General features: G+C 38.7%; 1 protein-coding gene across 2 annotated transcripts in view; it reads left to right on the forward strand.

Moving 5' to 3' along the window:
- Window positions 1-22717, forward strand: part of suclg2 (succinate-CoA ligase GDP-forming subunit beta) — a 92219-nt gene that overhangs the window by 29451 nt on the left and 40051 nt on the right. For both annotated transcript variants that reach the window (XM_067504836.1, XM_067504835.1), the window contains exons 3-9: window positions 10847-10946; window positions 11872-11962; window positions 13573-13725; window positions 14532-14621; window positions 16006-16102; window positions 19868-20029; window positions 21676-21818. In XM_067504836.1, the coding sequence (XP_067360937.1) occupies window positions 10847-10946; window positions 11872-11962; window positions 13573-13725; window positions 14532-14621; window positions 16006-16102; window positions 19868-20029; window positions 21676-21818 (836 nt within the window). The remainder of the gene's footprint in view (window positions 1-10846; window positions 10947-11871; window positions 11963-13572; window positions 13726-14531; window positions 14622-16005; window positions 16103-19867; window positions 20030-21675; window positions 21819-22717) is intronic.

Raw genomic sequence — 22717 nt, forward strand, 5'->3', positions numbered from 1 at the left:
TGATCTGATCTTCACCAAAGACACAAATATAAACAAGCAAAAATATTTTTAAGTCCGTCATAATTTTTCCTGTTATTATTCCACAAACCCATTAAACATACAACGACAATTGGTACTGTGGCTACTCTCCATATAAATGGCCACCCAGCCAGGACCATTACAAAGGCACAATGCAGAATAATCAACAAGGTAAAAATAAACTGTGCATTTCTCCCTGCTGTTCAAGAGTCAACCATACACAAAACTTTGAACACACATAGTATCTATAGCAGGACACCATGGAGGAAGCTATTGTGCTCCAAAAAACCTTTCTAAAATTCAGTCATGCTACGAAGAGCACCTTGACACCGTCTTGTGGACAGATTAATCAAAGGTGGAATTGTTTAGCAAGAACAAGTAGCACTGAGAATGACATGAAAATCATGTGTTTTTGTATAAAAATGTAAATGAAATATTTTCTTTGCTGCTATTTGTGCCCTTGATGAAGGTCAAATCACACTTCATGAACAATTTATGCAGAAAACCAGGAAATAGCAAACAGAACCATTACATTTTCTTGCAATCGCATTAGTTCAACTAGAGATGCAGCAATGATTAGATTAATTATATTCTTGGCACAATATTAATTGCCAACTATTTGTAGTACAATTTTTTAAGCAACTGTATGTAACGTTTTTCAGTAACTTATCCTAATGCAGAGTTGTACTGTTAAAGGCAAAACTCAGAGGTTTAGTTTCTCTCTGACTTTAATTTCTTCTATGATAGTAAGTGAATGTCTTTGTGTTCGCAGCTGTTGGTTAATACAGTATAACGTAGTGGTGATGCTTGTTAAGTATTATACTAAAATACATGGAAACTGCTTGAATACATGGATTCATATTCTGTATCATTTTGTTTCTACTGGACATTGGCCTTCATCTTCTCTAAGCTGAGATGATGAAATGCCTCTTCACATGTTGACACATTAACATTATGCTTGAGTTTTTTCTTTTATTCCACTGTGTCCAAACACTTGCTGTGTGATAAAGCCATTATCCGGATAACACGGTCTCTAAATTGCACGTTTTATTTAGGCTTCTCTGTGCTTCGTTGAGCAGTGAATTTGTAAGAAGCAATGCAACAATACTTCTTTCCCTACTGCTTTGCTTCTGTGTGCAATTTCTCTAATTTTACTCTGGTTCCAATTACGGTACATGGCGTATTTTACAGTGCAATGTTATATAAGGTCTAAGTCCTTCATCATGAGATTCCATAATGCTCAGCTCTCTTGTGTGCAATACCCATCCTCTCTCCCCGATGACAGAAAATGTTTATGCAAACTAGCATTTTAATAGCCAGCAGAAAGGAAAAAGAAAGGGAAGTCATAGCATTGCTCTTGACTTCATGAACAGGTGGGACCTACTTTCTTTTCAGCTAGGGACAGACAAATATTTTACTGTCAGACATTGTTAAAACAAGGAACATGGCCAAACCTCTCTTTGCTGCGCATCCCCCCCTCCCCATTCACACTGTCCCCAGTGGAACCGCCTCGTGCACTTCAACACTTCAAGCGCCTTTTAAGACCACTTTCATCTTCCCCCTTCAAAAAATGAGGCAGTCTCTGGTGAAAAGCGCTGACAGTAGCAGTTAGTGCTGAGTAGAGTTGGCTCAACCACGGCCCTTTCACTTCTGTCTTTGTCTGAAGTGGTGAGGGATAAGACGACCCTCTTAGAGCTTTGTGTGTTTTTGCGCGTATGTACACCAGCTGGACCCCATGTTTTGTCCTCTTCTTGTTGGTCTGCTGGACAGAAGCCACTGGAGCAGCTGCTCATCTATCCAGGCAACTGATCTTACAATGGGATCCTGAACTTCAAAAGAATATGCAGCATCAGTCTTACAGGATATTGCACTTTAGTTGTTGCCATCTTTATGCTCTCACTGCCAACCATTCCATTTCCATCAGTAAGTGGTTACCATTCCCACCTCTATCGTTTCCAATGTAAATACAATGGTGTGTGTGTCACTTGGCTTTGCTAAAAGTACACAAGAAGAGGGTCCGTATGATATTCTTTTTAAAGGGAGGGAAAGTTAACAAGAAACATAAGGACCTTGTGTATATTGTATTTGGCTAAAAAACTGCAAGGCAAGATAGATAAACTTTTCATAAGGTCATGGTGTCAGAGATTTAGATGTGACTGCATGATAAGCAAACTCAAAGTCATGTGGTTGTGACCATTTGCAAATAAATGGAACATGCTGCTTGTTTGTTTGTGGGGTATTATGATTATTGTTGTTAAAGCTAATACACACTTTTGAGACTGATCTGATATGTGTCTTCTTATATAAATGAATTCACTTGTCAGATGTACAACCATTCATGTGGCGAGAATTTGAAACAAGAATTGTGTTAATAATAATAGACAAATGCATTCTGGCTAATGCCAAATCAAAACAATATTGCTCTTTCTTCTCCACTTTACTAAAACATTCTGATCCTTTCCTCTTGTTTTGATTTTAGTCCTTACATGTCTTTAATTTTTTTTTTTGCTCAGTCCTGCATATCCACTGAGTTGCTCCTTCTTTTTTTGTCTAATGTGAATTTATGTCAAAGCCTCCTGTAAAATAAATCTCAGTACCTCAGTGTCCTTCAGTGCCACTTTAATCATATTGTAGGGGAAATAAACGAGTGCAGGGAGTTAGCTTGAGTGAGCTTCAGTTATCTTTGCTTTACCACCCTGCCGCCTGCAGGGCTCCCACTGATGGACAGAACTGCTCTTGTCCCTCAGAAGCCTGGCCTGTCACACATGAAGACAGATGTTGTGTGCAGTTTCCCTGTCTCAACTACCTGCCAAGTTAATGCACACACATCGAGGAGAGAAAATGGGAAGGGGCTGGTTTGCAGAGAATGGTATTTAGATGTTTACACTGCTGTGGCCTACTAAAAGAAACTGTGCCAATGTCATTCATTAATATATTGTGATACTTGCAAATTTTATGTATATAAAAAAAAAAGTTTCATCTGCAAAAACTTTACCAAATAACATTAATAACACAAGAGCTCAGACACAGTCACACATGCCCATGTTGAAAAACAATTTGACTTTACATAAAAATAAATGAAACACGTGTGAAACATGCTAGGTCATGTCTTGCTGTAACCTTCAAAGATACCTATGTTCTCTAGAACAGCAAGGTGTGTTTGCTTCCATTAGATTTGCTTTTGTCATGAAAACATTCATTGATGCTCTTCAGCTATGGAATAATATATAGTTTTAAATGCACATTCACGCTCTTCAAGTCATAACCAAAGAAATATTATGTACGGGGTATGGCTAAGCTAAAGGTTTGGAAGCATATCAATTGAGGTCTGTACATTTTTGAAGAATGACACTTTTCACTGCAGATTCCTGTTCTTGAGATTTGAAATGAATTAATTACTATAAGGTTTAAATGATAACCTTAAATAACGGTGTTTACATAGCTTTCAGGTGATTTGTGGAGGAAATAAAGCAAAAACCACTTGTCACTCTTCAAAAGCTTACAGAGCTCACTGTTTATTGTTCTACATCAGTAGGAGTACTGGATATGATTTTACAGAAAATACGGACCTCACAGTTTTTTTTTCTGCAAATACTTCCAAAGCATGACTTTGAATTCACTAGAGTTATTGTCCACTACAATAGGAATGTAGAGGACAACAGGCTGCATTGCAGTCATGTCTGGTATCTAATGATACAGAAACAGAAAATATCAGTTAAGACACGAACATATAAGGCACAAGGACAAGTCAGATGGGAAGTACAAATAGAGTTTGCTAGAAGATTGGTGCCTGTCTTGAGTCTCAAAGATGATGGTTGGTGGCAGTTGTAGTAAACATAGGAAATACCTGAAAAAGTAGAGAGCCGAGTGGAGGATGAGCAGGGAGGATATATATATAGATAGATAGGTTTATCCATATATTTCTATATCTATCTATCTATCTATATCTAGATCTACATATATCTATATCTATAGATATAGATATATCTAGATATAGATATGTCTTTCAGCCAATTAAGGAATTAGATCTAGCTGTATAGGCTGTTGGAGAGTTATAGTCTTACAAATCAAATTTTTATGTTGCTGTAAATGCAGAAATATTTATTTGTAAATCAACTGGTGACTAAAGCTGTCAGAAAAAAGTAGTGAAACACAGCATTACAGTACCATAGTATGTGCACAAATACAAAGTGGCATTAAAAGAGGAAACTCAATGAAAATGCCTGTATTTCATAGGTCCCTTGTAAAGTACAGTAGGCTGAACTCACCCCTGAAAAAAGCACAATTTCCCTATTTATTTATTTTTCTAAATTAAGTGTGTTAATAACAGTTTAATAAAAACTGAGTTTGGTTCACTATTTTCTATTAAAATCCATGTTAGCATATTGAAAACAGAAACACATTTTCTTTTGCCTCTTCAAAGACCTGTTGTCCTCCTATAGATCGGTTGGCTCTTGGTTTTCCCGTTTGGTACGAAAAAGCTGTGCATCTGAAATTGTCTTAACGGCTGTAAATAGGCTTTGCAGCGTAAAGCAGCCTGTCTCTCAAAGAGATGATTTCTGTAAGCAGCTTAGTGTTTCCACCTCCTCATTACGCATCCTAACCTATTCATGCTCTGGGTGAGATGTGTGAATTATTTCTTACCCCACCCCCCCCATCATATTAGAATCATACTAACATGCCAGTAGAATTGAACATGTTATTTGCTACCAGGATCCTTTGATTTTATTTTTTGTTCTTTTATGATTTTTCTATACTTTATTAATCCCCATGGGAAAGTTGCACATACAGTGGATGATTGGGTTGAACAGGGCTTTTCCAGTTTACCTAGTCATGTTTGCTTGAGCTGGAGTCAAAAGCGTTATGTCTGGTTCAGAGATGCAAATCATTGTAGTGGAGTGAATTGTATAAACAACTTTGTGCTTTATTTATAGAGAACTCCAACCATTAGCCTTGTTTTATTACTCATGAGTGGAAATAGCAATGCGAGCAGTCCTAGTACATCAGCAGCAGCGATAGCAGATGTTGCTGGTTTCCGAATAGTTTAATCTGCTACAGGTTTATGCTGAACTGCTGAAAACTCTTTAGTCAGTAATGAGACATAAGAACCTCATGCTTGTGTTGAGTCTTAGAGTCACTTATTTAAAACACTTATGGGACATTTTCTGAATTCATTTTCTAAGTTCTGTGTTGTCTGTAACCATAGTCAGTGTTTTTCTAAACTGAAGTCGTGATATGACTTCATACAGTTAAATGTCTTCACTGAGGCCTCGTTTCCAGACAAATGATTTTGCCTACAGACTTCCCAGTAGTCATTTAGCGCCCATCTTTGCACAGCACCATTATCATTACCATCACCCCTCTGGTTGTATGGCAATAAATAACTCTCAGCCGTTGGTTTGAACTACACCTCTCTATCACTGTGAGACTAGGCCTTTCTCTGAATGTCATTAGACAAGTTATCTATGTCTGAAAGCCAGGTGGACTTGTCCTCTAATGAGGACTCAGCCGTCATGCAAGCAGTTGACTGGAGGAGGTGTCACACAGAGGTGCCACTGTTGGTCCGGGACGTTGATATTTTCCTCCGCCGAGTAGCACTGAGATGGCATCATTAGAGGCAGAGATGGACACAGGATTGGTGGGCTTAACCAGACAAGACAGTGAGATGGTAATGATATGTGTAGCTTGAGTGAACAAAGAGGTCAGATATTTGTTATCTTTGACTTTTTTGTGTCTTAGTCCGTTCCCCACATTTGGTCTTAAAGACATGCTAGCAGCAAGAAGGCTTTGTAGAGCATGGTCAGGGTTTATCAGTGTTTGTTGACTTTTCAACCTCAACTGAGCCAGCAAACACATTTACCTGTAAGAATAACATAGGTCATTATATGTCAAGTTAGAAGAAAAAACAAAGGGTTTATTTTCCTATCTTTCCTTTCGGCTCGCCTGCAACCACTGTATGAACGCAGAGCCGTTTTCTGTCTGACCTTTTCACAGCCTGGTGGAATTAGAAATGGTAAAAGTTTATAGAAAGTTGAAGTTGTCAAAGATAATATCAGTTTTATCACTGTGGTTAAATATGATCATCACACAAGGAATTTAAATGTTGAAAAGGACCTTGCTTCATTTACCGCTTGTGTCAAAGTGTAATTAAAACATACTGTAATGTGTTGACAAGACTATTGCACCGGACAGAACAGAAATCAGTTCAGAGTAAATTGTTAGTGGCCTAACTTGGCCTTTTAAACACGCGCAAGTAAAAACGCCATTCACATATTTATATATATATATATTAATACATATTTGCTAAAGCGATTAGAAAAGCTTATTGGAAAGTTCTGTTTCTTACATTTAGTGTCATTAATAATAAGTGTTGTAATCTTTGTTACAGTAGGATACGAGTTTGTTGTTCCGGGCATCAGTGAACCGAAGGATATGAGTCAGCAAAAAGTCCTGTGGTGAAGTGAGTCAAAATCTAAAGCTGCATTTTCACTGCTCTCTGTAACTATCAATATGCAGTTAACAACATGATTGAGGTTATTTCAAGACACGCCATGTGCCACTAGATGGAAGGAAATGGAAACACAGATTGTTGTTCTTTCTTTTATTTCAGATTGTGGGAACTAATAACGATACTGGGTGAGGATTATGTACACCTTTATTATTTTTTTTAAACGGTCTTGTAGATTAAAATGTTTGAACTTCAGACCTATTTTTTCCTAAACAGTAATCTCTGCCTGTTTGGCAGCAATCAACACTCTTCCGCATGATAACCAGGTGGTGTCCTGTCACCACGAGCTCAGATGCTGAAGGTTGAGATGTCTTTTCTTGTTTCTGTTTTCATTCCCTTTTATTTTAATGGCATTTATCCATAGGAACGCTCAGCTTCTCTGTGGTTTTTGATCATGGCTGCTTGTGCTTGTGTTTGTTTTCTTCTCCCTCCCAAGAGTTTGATTAGTCTTCTCCATTTAGCATTCACATTACTTTCATTACAGCACAATTGCATGCTGGGGAAGGCCGCCCTGATCTTTTTCTCTCCCCATGCAGATGGTAGCCACATCTTACTCTCTCTGGATTGGCGCACAGCCTAAATTTGTCCCTTACCAGCCAGAATCCCTCTCATGGCACAGCCCCGAAGGCTTAATTAAATATCAGACTAAAGCTAACTCTGGTCCTGGCCACCCAAGGGCTTTGTGGGAAGAAAAGGGGGGGGCACAGAAAGAATGAGGGTGAAAGAGACTCTGATTGTCGAAGGAGCATCCTCGTGCCAGCTGCTGTAGCTGGCAAGATGACTGGGAGTTGATTTGCAGTCATTACTGGGAGATGAATTGGGCCTGAGTACGATGACCGATCTTACTCTTCGATTGCATGTGATGCAATTGAAGATGTTGAGCAATGTTAATCTCCTGCCTCTGACTGACTGATTATGCAACGACTTCTCCAGACTCCCAAGAAAATGGTTTGCATCTAGCTAATAGCCAAATCACCTTCTGCAGAGGCATTTATAATTATTCTGGCTACAACAAATTAAGAAATGATTTGTTTTGTGTCTACTGTATTTATACTCACATACTCAACATTTAAATGAGCTTCTCAAAATGTAAAAATTCGACTTTACTGTACTAATACTTCAGCTTGGATAGTCCAACAATGTTCGCTGGTGCCTCTACTGATTAACTTTCCCCCCCGTGTTTATTGGAGTGATTTTTAAAAATATTTCTTCTCTCCATTTAACATACTGTTACCACTTCTTGTCCCCTCTTGACTTGTATGGCTTGTGTGTTGGATTTCATGTCTGTCATACTACTAGATAATCTTCATCCTGCACTTTGCTTTTCACCATGCTCACTCTGATCTTTGAGGACATCATTATCTTCTTCGTGTATTTCAACAGTGGTGTTAACCAGAGAATTTGATTCTCTAGAGATGTTCGTATCTTTAGTTCTTCTTCTCTTGTTTCTTTTATAAAGTTTCCTGTTATCGTCAGCCCATTGCTCCTTCAGTTCCCATTCATAATTGCTGATATTGCTACAATATCTTGTGTGCTGCATAATAAGCAGGTTTCCCATCAATTACTAGTGCAGCAGGACTGAACACCTGCTTTGTTTCTCACTCCATTACCTTTCCTGGCACATTACATGCATTTTAATATATTTAATATGTAATATATCTCTAAAACCATATCTTGCTTTTTAAACTCCTCATCAGTGTCAGCAATGTTACCTTTCTCCACACGTCCAACAATGTAATTCTTAGGACTACAACTTTGTTCCTCTTCTTGTTTCTTTTTCCTCTTTAAAGAAAAAGTCATTTCCTCTGTGTCGTCCCTCTACACTGCACATACCCGCAGGACACTCTATTTCATCTTGCTTTGAACTCTTTTTAATTTTGCACAGTAGCAGGTTTTTATTAACATATTTATTCATTTATGTCTCCTCTGAAAGCCCTTTGCATATGAGCCCACCTTTTTTCTTTCATTCTCTCTCTTTTTCTCCTCCACAGCTCTTGACTCTCCACAGAGGATGGGCCTCACTAATGCAGTGTTAGTTTAATCCCTTCCACCCTGTCAGAGGCTATTTTCTGTGGGTCCTTCTTTTGCGACAGCAACAGTGAACACAGCCAGAGGTTTCAGGCTTTCTTAGCTCACCATCTCCTTTTCTAGACATTCTGTGCTCTGCTCGTAAAGCTCTGGGTTTTTTCTTTTGTTTTACACAGTCAGAGGAGGAACTGTTTTCCATCCCCTAAGTTCAAGGTGTTTTTAGCCATTGCCTGGTGGATCATCCCCTTCCACTCTCCTTATCACCCACTTCCCATCCTGATGGCAACCACCTGTCAATGGCTTAACTCTCCCACCTCGATAATAATAACCTAGCCAGATACCATCTTTCATCAAGTGCCCTCGCTCTATTTAAATGGACAGATATTTCTGGGCACGATGCTGAATAGACAGTAGAGCAGCCTGATATGTGAGTTCTTGCAAGGTGGGAGTGACAGCAAAGGGGATGGAGGATAATTGTATAATTGTAGGAAGGTCACATGAAGATTTTCAATGTTTATGCAGTTGACAAACTACCTTATTCCTCTCACTGAGATTGTGCAATGTTGTCATTGCAATTTAATGTTTTTCTTTTTTCTTTATTATTGTACAGTGAATTATGTTATATTCAGTGTATGATTAGAATATCCAGGCTTGCACAGAATAACAGTGAAACTACTTTTTCATGTGCATTGTGCATAAACAAGTACTCACAGTCGAAAACATCGCCTAGACAAAGTTATTAATTCAACCATTCTATTCTTAACTCCGTTTCCGTTTTACAGTATTTTCCTACTATGTAACTCTCCACTTCTCTCCCTTTCTCCCTCCCTCTCTCTCTTTCTCTCTCTCTCTCTCTCTCTCTCTCCCTCTCTCTCTCCCTACCTCTCTCCATTTTCTCTTTTTTTTTGCACACAATGTTCGAGTTAATGTATAAAAAAACCAAAAAACAACAACATACAAATATGTCTTAAAGGCTCCTCTCTCAGGCCAAAAGTAGTCCACAACGTAGACAGTGAACTTTGACAATAAATTACAAAAAATTAACTCAGTGTTTCTCTAATATGCTTCAGCCACCAATCTCTCTTGTCTCAGTGACTCAACTGAGACAAGTAGAGTTTGCGGTGTGCATTAGCAGATGTGTTTTTAATTAATAACTTGTCAAACACAGCCCCGTGAGGCTTCTTTTTTAATGCTGGAGGACATTTGTGGTGATACCTTGTGTGGTTGCTTCAACAAGACACCTGTTTCTGCTGTGTATCCTCTTGTTTAACACCAGAATATATCCGAATGACCAATATGACCCTACTTTTTTTTGCTCCTTGACATTGGGGTTTGCTTCCGTCAATGCCATTGCAGTTAGCAGCACTATGGTTAAACATTTTTGTGTCCTAAACTTTTTTATTCACACTCACCTACGTCCTCTGCAGGTGGGGGTGGGTATATATCTGCATGTGAAGCCCGTGATAACACTTCTCTTAACACTGAAGCTTTAAAAAAATCTAACAAATTAATCGCAGCTTTTGCAATTTGAAAATTGGGTTCTGTTAAATTGTGTTGTTGTTTTATACAGATTAAACTTGTTCATTGTCCAGTCAAATTAAGTAACAAAACAAAAAGTGCCTCTTTCAGGGAGGTGAGCAGAAAACCAATGGTACCTTTTAACAGAGCTGTTAAAGTCCTTTACAGAGTTGGGAGGACAACTATCTCAGCAGCACTCTACCATTCAGGCCATTCTGACACTACTTATAACCTGGCTAATACCCTCCTTAAGTTGAAGCATGGTGGGGGCAGCATCAAGTATGGGTATACATTTCAGTGGCAGGGACAAGGGGACTGGTCTAAAGTGGGAGAAGAAGAATGGAAACCCAATACAAAAGGGGTTTGACTGTCGTATTGTGTCATGCCACCTTCATTTGAGCCAAAAAGTGGCACCTGAACACACTTTAAAAACTGGAGGGAAAGGTAATTTTTGCTCCCTTGACCTCCCAGGACTTCACAACATTTCTTAAAAGTTTTCTGTAACTAAAAACAAAAATCGTCAAACCAAATTGCCAGCGTTGTTAGGGGCAGTGTATATGTGAGAAAATAACTGCTAAGTGGAGCAGAGGATATCAATTATATGCTCAAAATATGATATGCTCTTCCCCCTCATCCTTCAGAGTCAGAGAGACGGAGACGTGGCAAGATTCAAGGGGCATTTAAGATGCTGAACCTAAATCTTAAGTGCTGTTCTCTCTTTATTACCCTCCTTTTTTAAATCTATTCTTCTCTTTGGTTCTCCCTGTCTTTCAGATGCCAAGGAGATTGTCCTAAAAGCTCAGATTCTGGCCGGAGGCCGAGGCAAGGGTGTGTTTGACAGTGGCCTTAAAGGTGGAGTACACTTAACAAAAGAGTAAGTTTTAGAGTAAAATTACTCTTACACACATTTGCTTGTGTGTAAGAGTATTTTTTTTTCTTTTTTTCTCTCTTTGATTTTCGAGCAACCACTCTCAATTAAATGTTGAAGAAAAGATTTTAAAAATCAGCAGAAGGTTCACGCACCCCACACTGAGATTTCTTCTCTCAGGCTGATTGTGTTTTACTTGACTGCTGTGGGTTATGCTGTGGGTTTGTTCTAGCCTAAAACTACAACTTGTAATGGATATATTTCTCCAATGAGAGCTCACGCAAAAGGATAACCAACTTAAGAGAGCTCTTCTTTGCTTGGGCACTGCGTTTTAACTTTGCATGTACTAAACAAATGCTACCTTTTTATAAAATGTACCTACCACTTACTGCCTTAAACCCAAAAAGGTGATTTATGACAGTTGTCCTGGACATGTATCATCGTCACCCTACTTTCTGTTTGGAATGGCCGGAAACTTTTTCAAAGTGAGATATGCTGAAGTTCATCGTCCCCAGATGGTGACATGAGCACACAGTTCACCTTCCTCTCATCTATCAAAGGATGAATACAACCCCTGGCTTCATTTGTATTCACTTACAAAACCAGAGCAGGCTTACAGAAGCAGCCCGGGCATGCAGTCTGCTTTAATGCAGAGAGAATAAGTAGAGGTTCATTCACGGCGATGTGCAGTTGTACCAGAGTGTCTCCAAAAGCTGTGCTTTGTCAGAATATGTTACATTAATGCCTAGAAAGTGCTGAGACATATCTCTCTTCAACAGAACAAAGCTCAGGAGAGATAAAGAAATGCTAGTTCATCTGTCAGTTCACCTGTAATTGTAAAATTTTATTATTACGTGTATGCTTTTTTTTTCTCCAATTAAGACTGTTGTTTAAAAATTATATTGTTTAGCTTATAAAACCTCTCCTTCAGCCCTGCAGTGGTTGGCGAGCTGGCCAGTAAGATGCTCGGTTATAACCTGACTACCAAGCAGACGCCTAAAGATGGAGTGAAAGTGAAAATGGTGAGCCAATGAGCAGACTGTAGGAACAACATTGTTAGCGCTTTTTTGATATTTTTATTGTCTTTTCTCTGACCTCATTTTATAGCATTTTGACTCCAGTAATGCAGTTCTGTAAAATTAATGACTGTGAAGGCAGTCTGGTCCTATGTTTTTTTATTAATTTATTTTATTGTTTTGCTATGTTTAAATAGCAGCTCTCCACTGGTGTTTACTTTGGGTTTGCACTGCTTGGTGTTATGGCTCATTGCATAAATTGAGCTGGGCCCACTGAGAATTTAAAGTGTTTGGTAAACAACAGTTTCTATGTGCCACTAACAAGCAGGAATATAATTTTCTCTTCTCGCATGCTGCATGCAGTACCTTCTCAAAAAAGACATTTCCAGGTGATGAAACCTTCTCACTCTGTAGCTTGTGTATGGGTCCTACACTTCTTCTTTGTCTCTCCCCATCTCCGTTTCCCCAGCTGCTGCCTGCTTCCACCCAGCTCTTGCTCCTACTGCAGTGTTTAGATAAAATCAAATGACTGTCACTCTTTTGAGTGTCACACTTTCATGGAAAACACCTGCAGTAAAGGACATTCACAAATTCCTCGTCTCTGAAGCAGAAAGGAGAAAAACCTGATGTGAGCATTGCGTGACCTGAAATTGGCCATGTAATTGTCTTACCAAAAAACGTATTTGCTGTTACTGATGGAGGGATGGAGACAGGAAGGTGAGCAGTGTAAAACACATTTTTTGGAGGAAGAGTGCGAGTGAAATGTTTGTGGGACGAAATGAAATGACATTTTGGGAATAGAATAGATTCAGTGAAGAATCAGGCTAGAAGTCAGTTGACAAGTGACAGGGAGGAATGTTTAAGTGACTGGGGAAGACAACATTTGGGCGAGGAGATAGGATTGGTGTCTGTTAACATGGAGCATAGAGAGGGCTATCTATCCTCATTCGCTGAGTGATAGGGTGGAAGCAAAACATAAGGGCTGTGCATGTTCAAACAAACACTCCATCCAGAAAAACTGCAGCCCATTAACCACAGCACAACTGATGTTTCTTGTCAAGTTTCTTTTCATGTTTTTTCCAAATGAGCCTTTTCCTTGTTTCTTCTCTCTGCTGATTCTCTGCCTAAAATTCTTCTCTGCCTCTGCCTCCCTTACTGTCATCCACAACTTATGATATTTCCATAGAGCAACTGCCACCCTTTTTAAAATGAATGTGAGGGCCAAAACATTACAACCACCTGCTGAATATAATGCACTCCACTACAACTCCAGGATTCAAGATGACTTCAACAATGAACGCAGTAAATGTACCACATGTCGGACAGTTTCAGCTTAAAAGCTGAAAATCTATACCTTTGTAAAAGTAGAATTCATAGCAGAGCTGCTGTGTTGGATTGCATTAGATTGTACAGGTGTATATAATGAAGTGGCCATTGAGTGTAGATCCTGCTAGTCTTTGGTCCCTGCTCATTTGCTTGTGTGTACAGACAGGTATTCAATATCATTCTAAACTGTATGTGAATATATAAAGTATAAGTGAATATACCTGCGTGAAGGTTAGTATCATAGTGACATTTTTCCATCAGCTCCTCTCTCTTTGTTGTGCCTTGTCCAGGTGATGGTCGCTGAGGCCCTGGACATTAGCAGGGAGACCTACTTTGCCATCTTAATGGACCGTTCATGTAATGGTCCTGTCATGGTGGGAAGCCCCCAGGGAGGTATGGATATTGAGGAGGTGGCTGCCAGCACCCCAGAACTCATCTTTAAGGTATAGGATTTGTGGCTCATACCCATCACTAACAGAAACACTAACAGACAGTGATATGTGTCTTATCTGGCACAGTGGATCCCTTAAAAAAGTGCAAACCACTTGCCATCTTTGCTGAAAGGTCTCACCCTAAAATTGCTAAAGTTTTATAATGCTTGAATTGCCCAGTGCGTCTCATTTTTTTGCTAATTTATTGAATTGTATTGCCCTTACTGCATTCACACAACAGCATATGCATATATATATATATATATATATATATATATATATATATATATATATATATATATATATATATATATATATATATATATATATATATATATATATATATATATATATATATTCTGCAGATGCTAGTACATTGTAAATTGCACATTGTAAAGTATAGTATGCATATGATTTATTATTAGATTTCAATTTGCATATGCAATGCAAAGCTTTGGTGATGTTATCTAATAAACATAACACTCTTCACACATCTCATTAAATCTATATGGTCCAGGGTGTTTTTATACAGAAATATTTCAAACCACCAAACACCAGCTGCAGTTTTATACTTTCTTTATACATACTTTTTCCCCATGATGCATTGTGGAATCCATTTATTCATACTTATGTCTGAAAGTTAAAGAGGCCTCCATGTCTGGCAGCTTACCACTTCTTAATTATGATGTCAGCTGTTTAATACAAACATCTGCTTTGTGTCAAATTATAGCCAAGGATTTGAGCCTCCTGTTCTCTCTCACTCCCTTTTTCAGTTTGTTTTTCTCCCTCTCTCTTTCACTTTGACTGCCAACTTATAGGAAGTCATAGATATATTTGAAGGCGTGCAAGACGACCAGGCACTTCGCATGGCAGCTAATTTGGGTTTCAAAGGATCTCTACAGAGACAGGTAATGGGCACTGAAGGCTTTAAAGTCACAATGCAGAGAAGAGCCAGAAAGATCTATGATATGTACACACAAATGCATACACAGACAGATGTATGCTCATTCATAGACTAAACAAACTTTAGCAATTTTTAGTTTTCCAGAGGCAAGTTGTGAAGTGTCATTATGCCAGACTCATTTGCCAGGTGGTCTATTGTCATATTTGGCAGTGACACACAGCACATTGCCAGGCTCAGGGAGCTGACCTTACTAATGATACCATTATTTGATAAAACATGAAGGACATTGATTTTTGTGAGTGAATCATGCAGTAAGATGCTAAACTCATCTCAGTGTGCAACCTATGATATTGAGGACACAGAGACGGAGACAAACACTTTTTCTTGGCAACTCAAGTTTTACAAATTGGGTTCAGGGAGCATTAGCTCAGAAAATGAGGCCAGGGGAAAAAACGCAGAGAAGACCTTTAGTTCACATTCATAATCAGTATACAGTATTTGCTTAAAAGTTCATTCCATATCCATTTGTCTCTTGGTTTCAGATTACTAATTTATTTTCTTTTCCACAGGCAACGTGGTATAAGAAATCTGATTAGCTCAGAATAGTGACACGTAAAACAAAGATAAATTGGCCAAATGAATCTGCTTCAGAGAAGCAAACTAAGAGTCAGAGATGTTTGAGCTTTAGTATGTGATTCTTTTTTTTGTCAAGATATTGAATGGCCATTGATTTTAAACAGGCAAGGAAAGAAACAGAGTGTGAATAGTTAAGTTTCTGCATTGTGAGTATGCTTTTTGTTGGTCGCTCATTTGCCAGAGGGTTTATGCTCATCTTAAATACCTTGACTGTCTTTAGTGAGCTACGGGATAACACAAGCTTTGTGTTAATGCCAGTGTGTATGCCTACAGTATACTGTTTTTGTTTGTGATGAGGGGAAGGGAGATTAGTAGAGTGTGTGTGGGGCTCTGTCGTTTACTGCTGTGCCAAGCTACCATCATTGCTAAAGGACAGTTACACCTAAAATGGATATTTTTACTGTGATCATTCAAGTGTCTGTAAGTATCAATACTGTTTAGCAGTAAAAATATACTGAAATATGCTGACAATTATAAGTTTATATTTACACATTGGACTTCCAGATTACAAATGATAGTTTGGTCTGTGTTTTAATATCTATCATGTTTACTTATTGCTATCAAAAACGTTTTCCCTTTTAGCTCAGCAACACACACATTAATGCAAAACAAACTTACAGTGTGATGGTAAAGGTGATTTGCCATGTCTACAGTACTGTATGTAGCCTGTGTGGGAAGCTAAGTGGCTCTGGCAGGGCCGAGTGCTCAGAGCCGAACCATCAGGTAATTACTGTTCTCTGTGGGTCTCACAGGCAGCAGATCAGATTAAGAGGCTCTATGATCTGTTCCTGAAAGTCGACGCCACTCAAGTTGAAGTCAATCCTTTCGGAGAGACTCCCGAAGGACAAGGTACCTTGTAGCATAGAATGCGCCTGTCATTGTGTTTGTTTGCGTGTGTGCGCGTGGTTGAGTTTATGCTTTTTGCTATTAATAACTGTCCCTTAATCACCTAAGATAGAGAATATAAGATTTAAACATGCATGCATTTTTAATCACTGACTAAGATGCATTCATTTTTTGCTCAGATGTGTCTCAATGTATGAATGAGGAGTGTAACTGCAACACATTAATGATGGCTTCTTGTGCACATGACTTTTTCTAAAATCCAGCTGGCTTCAGGGAACAATGTTTCCTCATTGTTGATGATTAACTAAATTCGTAAAGCCTCTCATCGGCTAATAATGAGAAACAAATTACAGGAGCCGTTACAGGAACATCCCTCTGAGAGTAACCCCTCAGGCATATTGTATGAATATATGACAAAACATCTGATTAGCTATATGCGACAGCAGGTCCTTTAAATGACTTCACTTCATTTTGTGTTCTGTATCAAAAGCCTTAAGTCATTCAGATGGTTAAAATTAGCTTTAAGGATGAATGTAAATATATTTACCTGCCTAGTTGTGTCCTATGCTGAACAGGAAATGCATTACTTAGCATACAAAAACAAAAACCTGGAATACTTGTGTGTATGGTTTGTGAATGGATGAAAGACAGAACACAATCATTTAAAAAGTAGGAAATTGTGAGTGTATACATGTTCAGTCCCTTGGAATTAACTTTAAGTAACTAGATTTAGGATAGATTGGGATAGATGTGCAGTTGAGCACGACATAATATCTCTATTGTCAGTCAACTCTTGTGCTTCAAATATAAATTGTCACAGTGAGACTGAAGTCTAAATGCAATCATTGTTATTCTGTAAAGGCTGTGCTAAATAGTGGCACTAATGTGAGATTAATGGATTTCTAAATTGGCAGTTGGCCTAACTCAATAAGTGTTGTACCACATGAACAACATTCTCAGAATTGTGCCTTGTCACTTGTCAACGGAAATCTCTCCAGATGATTAATCCAAAACATGCTATTAAATGTCTTTTTATACAGTGGTGCTTGAAAATGTTTGAACTCTTTAAAATTTTGCATGCAAGAATGACCTAAAACGGGATAAGATTTTTATGCTACGTGTAATACTAGATTAAAGAGAATCCAGTTATATCAATAAGAATAAAATAAACATATTGATTTGTGGACAGTTATTCAATCATTAAGTTTTCAAGGCACAAGGAGGGAGTGGGGGGCCTACGCATTAAAACAGACGAACACCTTTTTTTTAGGAAAACAGAATCAATTTAGGCTTTTCATATTCATAAAACAATTCTACCTCAACCCCAGAGGTTACTAGGGCTATGGCCCCTATGCTCCCACTGCTTCTGTGGTCTATGCTGTGAACATCCCTAGTACAAGTCCAGGTAATGTCCGAATGAGTCCATGTGTGAATAGAGCATTTTCTATCGGGCAACTGGTTCTGCTCCAGTGTGCTGCAAACAAAACACTGTGATTCCCACAGCGCACTTTCTATGTCAAAGATCACACAGAGAGCAAGGCATATAATAGTCTGGGAGATCACTAGGACCCCCAGGGTAACATCTAGGAAACTAAAGGCCTCTTCTGCAGTGAGTCATATCAACTTTCTTGAGTCCGCCATCCAGAGAACATTAAACAAAGGTGGTGTGACACAGTTGCAAGGAGGAAGCCCCTACCGTCCAATAATAACATGTTTGAGTGTCTATTTGCTCGAGGCCATGAGGAGAAGCCTGAAGAATAAGGGAAGATTATTCTGTGGACAGTTGAAACCAAAGTAGAACTGAATAAGTGTTCTATTTGGTGCATTCCAGCAAAAGAACCGTATCCCATCTTTGAAACAGGATGTTGGCAGTATCATGGTTTTGACCAGCTTTGCTACCTCTGGACCAGGTTGACTCGCTATTAATGATGGAACTTTGAATTTGGAGTAGTAGAAGCAAATTCTACAGAAAAGTAATTCTATCAACAGAAAGTGCATCTGCAAGACCACAAACAGAAACAAAATGGTTTAAACACATCAAATCTATGTCAATGTCAATGCCAAATCCTGATCCTGACCCTAAACTGCTGTGGGAGGGCCTGAAGCCAGAAACTAGGTTAGATTTGGCTCACTACGTATGGATCCAGGTTTAAATCATGGGCTCAAAGCCTTCCTCAGCCCAGTGTCTTTATATTCCCCCATCCCCTGTTCTTGCACAGTAAAATGGCACAGCATGACACGAGCAGAGGTCATCATTTCAGGTGCTTTACAGTCCTAGTTAAAAAACATATTGTAGCTGTTGTGATGCTGCTTATGTTGAAATACTGTACTGAACTTTGTTTTTCAGCCAAAGAAAGTAGTGATCTGTCTGTGGCACTTAACACAAATTGACTGTGATGTGTCCTATCAAGATGTATTAGAGCATGCTGAAGATGCACAACTCTACTCAAAAACGGATTCTTTTTGAAAGTCTGCTTCATCAAGATTGACAAGAGCTTTGTAGTTTATTGACTTCTGATGAAATCATTAAACTTAAAATAAATTATTAATATGACTCCTTTCCAATGGTGCATGTATGCTAAAAGGTATAAATGTCCTTTTCTACCGATGATGGGAAGCAGCGTCTGTGATTGAGGCAGGATTTTTAGGCCAGCTTCACATTTAAATCAACTCATTCTTCGGTTCGATTTGTTCACATGCCACAAGGGAGTGTAGCTATTTTCTAGCAGCCTTTCAACAGGCAAGTGTCAGGAAGTACAATTTCTCAAATATGGAAAATGTGTATTTTTGTGTCTGATTTGGTAGTAACTGAATTCATTTTGTACATGGACTACAAAGTGTGTCAAAACAAAAACATAAGGAATTATCTAGTGGGGGAGCTACTTTACCTGGAGGACACAGCATGTCTACTTCTCTGTCCCAGGAGATTGTGCTTGCTGTATGCACCTTATATCTATATTTGTGTTTTATGTTTATCTTTGTATGTCCCTTCCAAAGCCAATTCCCATGCTTCTGTATTTTGTTGCCTTTTCTTACTATTACATTGGATGTTATCTTGCTGTCTCTTTTCCTGAAAGGTGCCATTCGTTAGGAGAGTTTATGCTGAAGGTTTTGTTGACATTACCAAATTTGGTAATGAGGATGTTCTACAGATAGCTATGTGCTGGGCTGCTTCTAGGGATACTGTGCCCAACCAAAAATATTCTGACACATAACCCTCTTTAAAGCATCTTATTTTTACAATTTTGGATTTTGCACAAATTTAACAAATGGGATGTGATATGCCAGTTAGTTGGTAGGTAATAAATAAGCATTTTTCCTCAAAATGTCAAAATAATTTTAAGTTACAGTCACTATTAAAGTGTTACTATAGGCCCAGAATGCCCTTGGCTAATTTGTAAAATTTTATTCCTCCTATTTTCCAGGTTTTAGGAGTATGGTGTCTTTGAAATTCACTCTCTTTGAAGTGTGAAAGAAATGTCCATTTACTATAATAGTCTATGCTTTTGAGGTAGTGTCAAAAACACACGCCCCCGTGGGCCAACCTGAAATGATGAAGACCAGTAGGCCGAGGGGACATCTGCCAGTTCATTAATTTCGGATTTTGAAAATGATAATTAGTATGCTTGTTGTGTCTGAAATCATCCTTTACTTCCTCTTTCCATTACCTGTCGTCTTCCTAGATCTGACTTGAGATTCGTCTGTTTTCATTTTGTTTTCTTGACTCTGTCTTTGTTATCTCCCTATTCATCTATATCTTTACTCTAGTGGTGTGCTTTGATGCCAAGATCAACTTTGATGATAATGCTGAGTTCCGTCAGAAGACCGTCTTTGCCATGGATGACATGACTGAGAGCGACCCCACAGAGATGCATGCAGCCAAGTGGGACCTCAAATATATCGGACTGGATGGAAACATTGCCTGCTTTGGTACGGAAACAAGATCCTATACCAGAACAAGCTCAATCTTACACACACACACACACACACACACACACACACACACACTAACCGGTTCTCCCATAAGCCATCCTGTCCTGGCATAAGGCTTTAATGCGTCTCTTAAGACACATAATTTAAAAGCTCGGACACAGTTAAAACTTAGTCAAAGCAAAGGCAGCCTGGGCTTTCCTCCAGTCCACATTACAAGCAGCTTCTGAGGACTCCAGAAGGAACGCTGCCGTAACCAATGCGTTCTAATTAGCTATAATCTGCCCAGAAAGTCTCCAGTGAGCCAGATTGTTAGCGTTCTCATTAAAGGCCCACTCTCTTGTCATAAATCAAAGCTTTTACAGTGTACAGCAGCACTAACAGGTGCTCTCGCTTCTTACCCCATAGTCTCATAAAAACATTAGATGTCTGTTAGCACTACCCCTCTTGCACACACCCAATTCTGCATCCCCAGCTCCCAGTCTCTCTTAAAGTACAAACAGCTTTTAAGGCCCTGCAGCTTCCTTGAGAGCTCTGTAAGCCACCAAAGTGACAGCTGTTAAAGTGAATTTCTCTTTTATTGAGACCTCGGTTGGGGAGCTTGCCAGGACAGAAGTTCAGCTTTGCTAAACCAAATGAGGTAAGACATTTCTGTGTATTTGGCTCCCGCACAACTCAGCAGGGTAGCTACACTGGCAGTTGGTTAAATGATGACACAGGCCGCAAAAAAAGTGTAGCTGAAGGTCTTTTAATCAGCGCTCTCTTCTCTGAAGTAAAGAGTAGAGTCATAATCAAATTTTCTCTGTGTTGCTCAACTTGAAGCATTGAATGTTCCTGATTAGAAGATTTCCAACAGATTCACTTTTTAAGTGTGACATTTTTTCAGCTATTTGCTTTGGTTGATAATTTCCTTTTAGATTCCATTTTTGGGTGTTCGTACAGCACAGTACAAGCGCCAGTGTTAATTTTAATTAACTCTTGGCTCTTGCCATCATGCTTTCCTCCCAGGGACCTTTGTTTAAGTTTCTGGACTTTAGCTTGTTCTTAATGTTCAGATTTTGATGTAATATACAAAATAAATCCACTAAATACTTTAAACATAATGATATAGCACGATTAAGCCTCACTCAACATCCTTGATGCCAATTTGGTTATATACGTACTGAGTCAGTCAGAGCAAGCCAAACCTACTTTATTACAACAGTCATGCAATAACACCGCCATTAATGAAAGTGACGGGAGGAGTTTTTTTTTTTTTTTAAGAGTTCATTCAACTGTATGGCACTTTGGAATTGTAGTTTGTGGTACTATGGAATTACATTGCATTGTACTGTGCATATAAGTACAAGTGTTTGCATTATTATGTCATCCCTCATTGATTTGCATCATTGAAGCTAAGCGAAAATAAAAAGCGCCTCTCGTACAGTTTAAAAACACCACTAACTATAGCCTCTCCAAAGAAGATTGACCAAACACTAAACATTTGTTTTTATCCTTCATAAAGGACTATTGACTGTAGTGCACACTGTTGTAGTAGGTTGTATTACATTTCGTTACATGTACTACCAACTGAGTTATTATGAATGTGTCAATATTTATTTTTTGCACTTAATTAACCTGAAGATTTTTTTTTTATTCCCCGGCAGTAAATGGAGCCGGTTTGGCCATGGCCACATGTGACATCATTGACTTACATGGAGGAAAGCCAGCAAACTTTTTGGACCTAGGCGGAGGAGTCAAAGAGAGGCAGGTGTACGAGGCCTTTAAGCTGCTCACTGCTGACCCAAAGGTAGGAATAAACTGTTTATGAAGTTTGTTTTTTTCCTGGCAAACTTCATTTTAACAACTTTGTACATGAATCAGTTTTGTTCCCTGTTTTAAAGCACATCCCCAAAGAGAAGGACTAAAAAAAAGGCGGTCAGTGTTGAATCTTATCATAGCACATTCATGAAGCCTCGTCTGTCTGGTCAATGTTTTTTTTTAATGTTTTTTGCGATTGCATGATAAATTGCTGCTCTATACTCTGCATAAAACTATTACATTTGCACTCTTACATGCATATTGCATATTGCCAGACAACACGTGCTCGTATGCACTATAAAACCGAATAAACAAATATAAATCAATCATGCTTCTGAGGGTCTTGCAGCCCTGGCTCTGTGTCAGCTTGGGGTGTTTTACAAGTGTTTCAGCTCTATGTTCAGAGAGTTAATAACTCCAAACTAAACAATGTAAACGATGTAATGATACCACAGTGCTGATTGTGTGTTGACAGTCATCACATCGTTAATTCCCCCACTGCTGTCACTCCTACATTGCTGTGTGTTAGCATCTCTGGCAAGGCTTGGTTGCATGACATACAGAGTAGCATTTCATACCATTTCACTTCTGCCCTCTTTTGTTAAACATTTAATTACACATGCTGTGTTGATTTGGCAGGAAATACTTTCAAACTGTGTTTAGCACTAATTAAAATTAATTCTAACACATCTGGGAGTGGCCAGATTTATAAAGAAAGGTCTTAAGAATCAGGTTACTGATGCACTACAGATATTAAGAGAGATTTAATTGCAGGAACCATACAACAGCAGAAACTAGAAGATGTAAATGTGCAGTTTGTAGTGATATTCTGTCTATTGTTATATGTCTGCGGAGGTTCTCAGAAAGCCTGGTCATAGTTACCTCAAA

The sequence above is a fragment of the Channa argus genome, chromosome 5, assembly GCF_033026475.1.
Source record: "Channa argus isolate prfri chromosome 5, Channa argus male v1.0, whole genome shotgun sequence".
Lineage (NCBI taxonomy): Eukaryota > Metazoa > Chordata > Actinopteri > Anabantiformes > Channidae > Channa > Channa argus.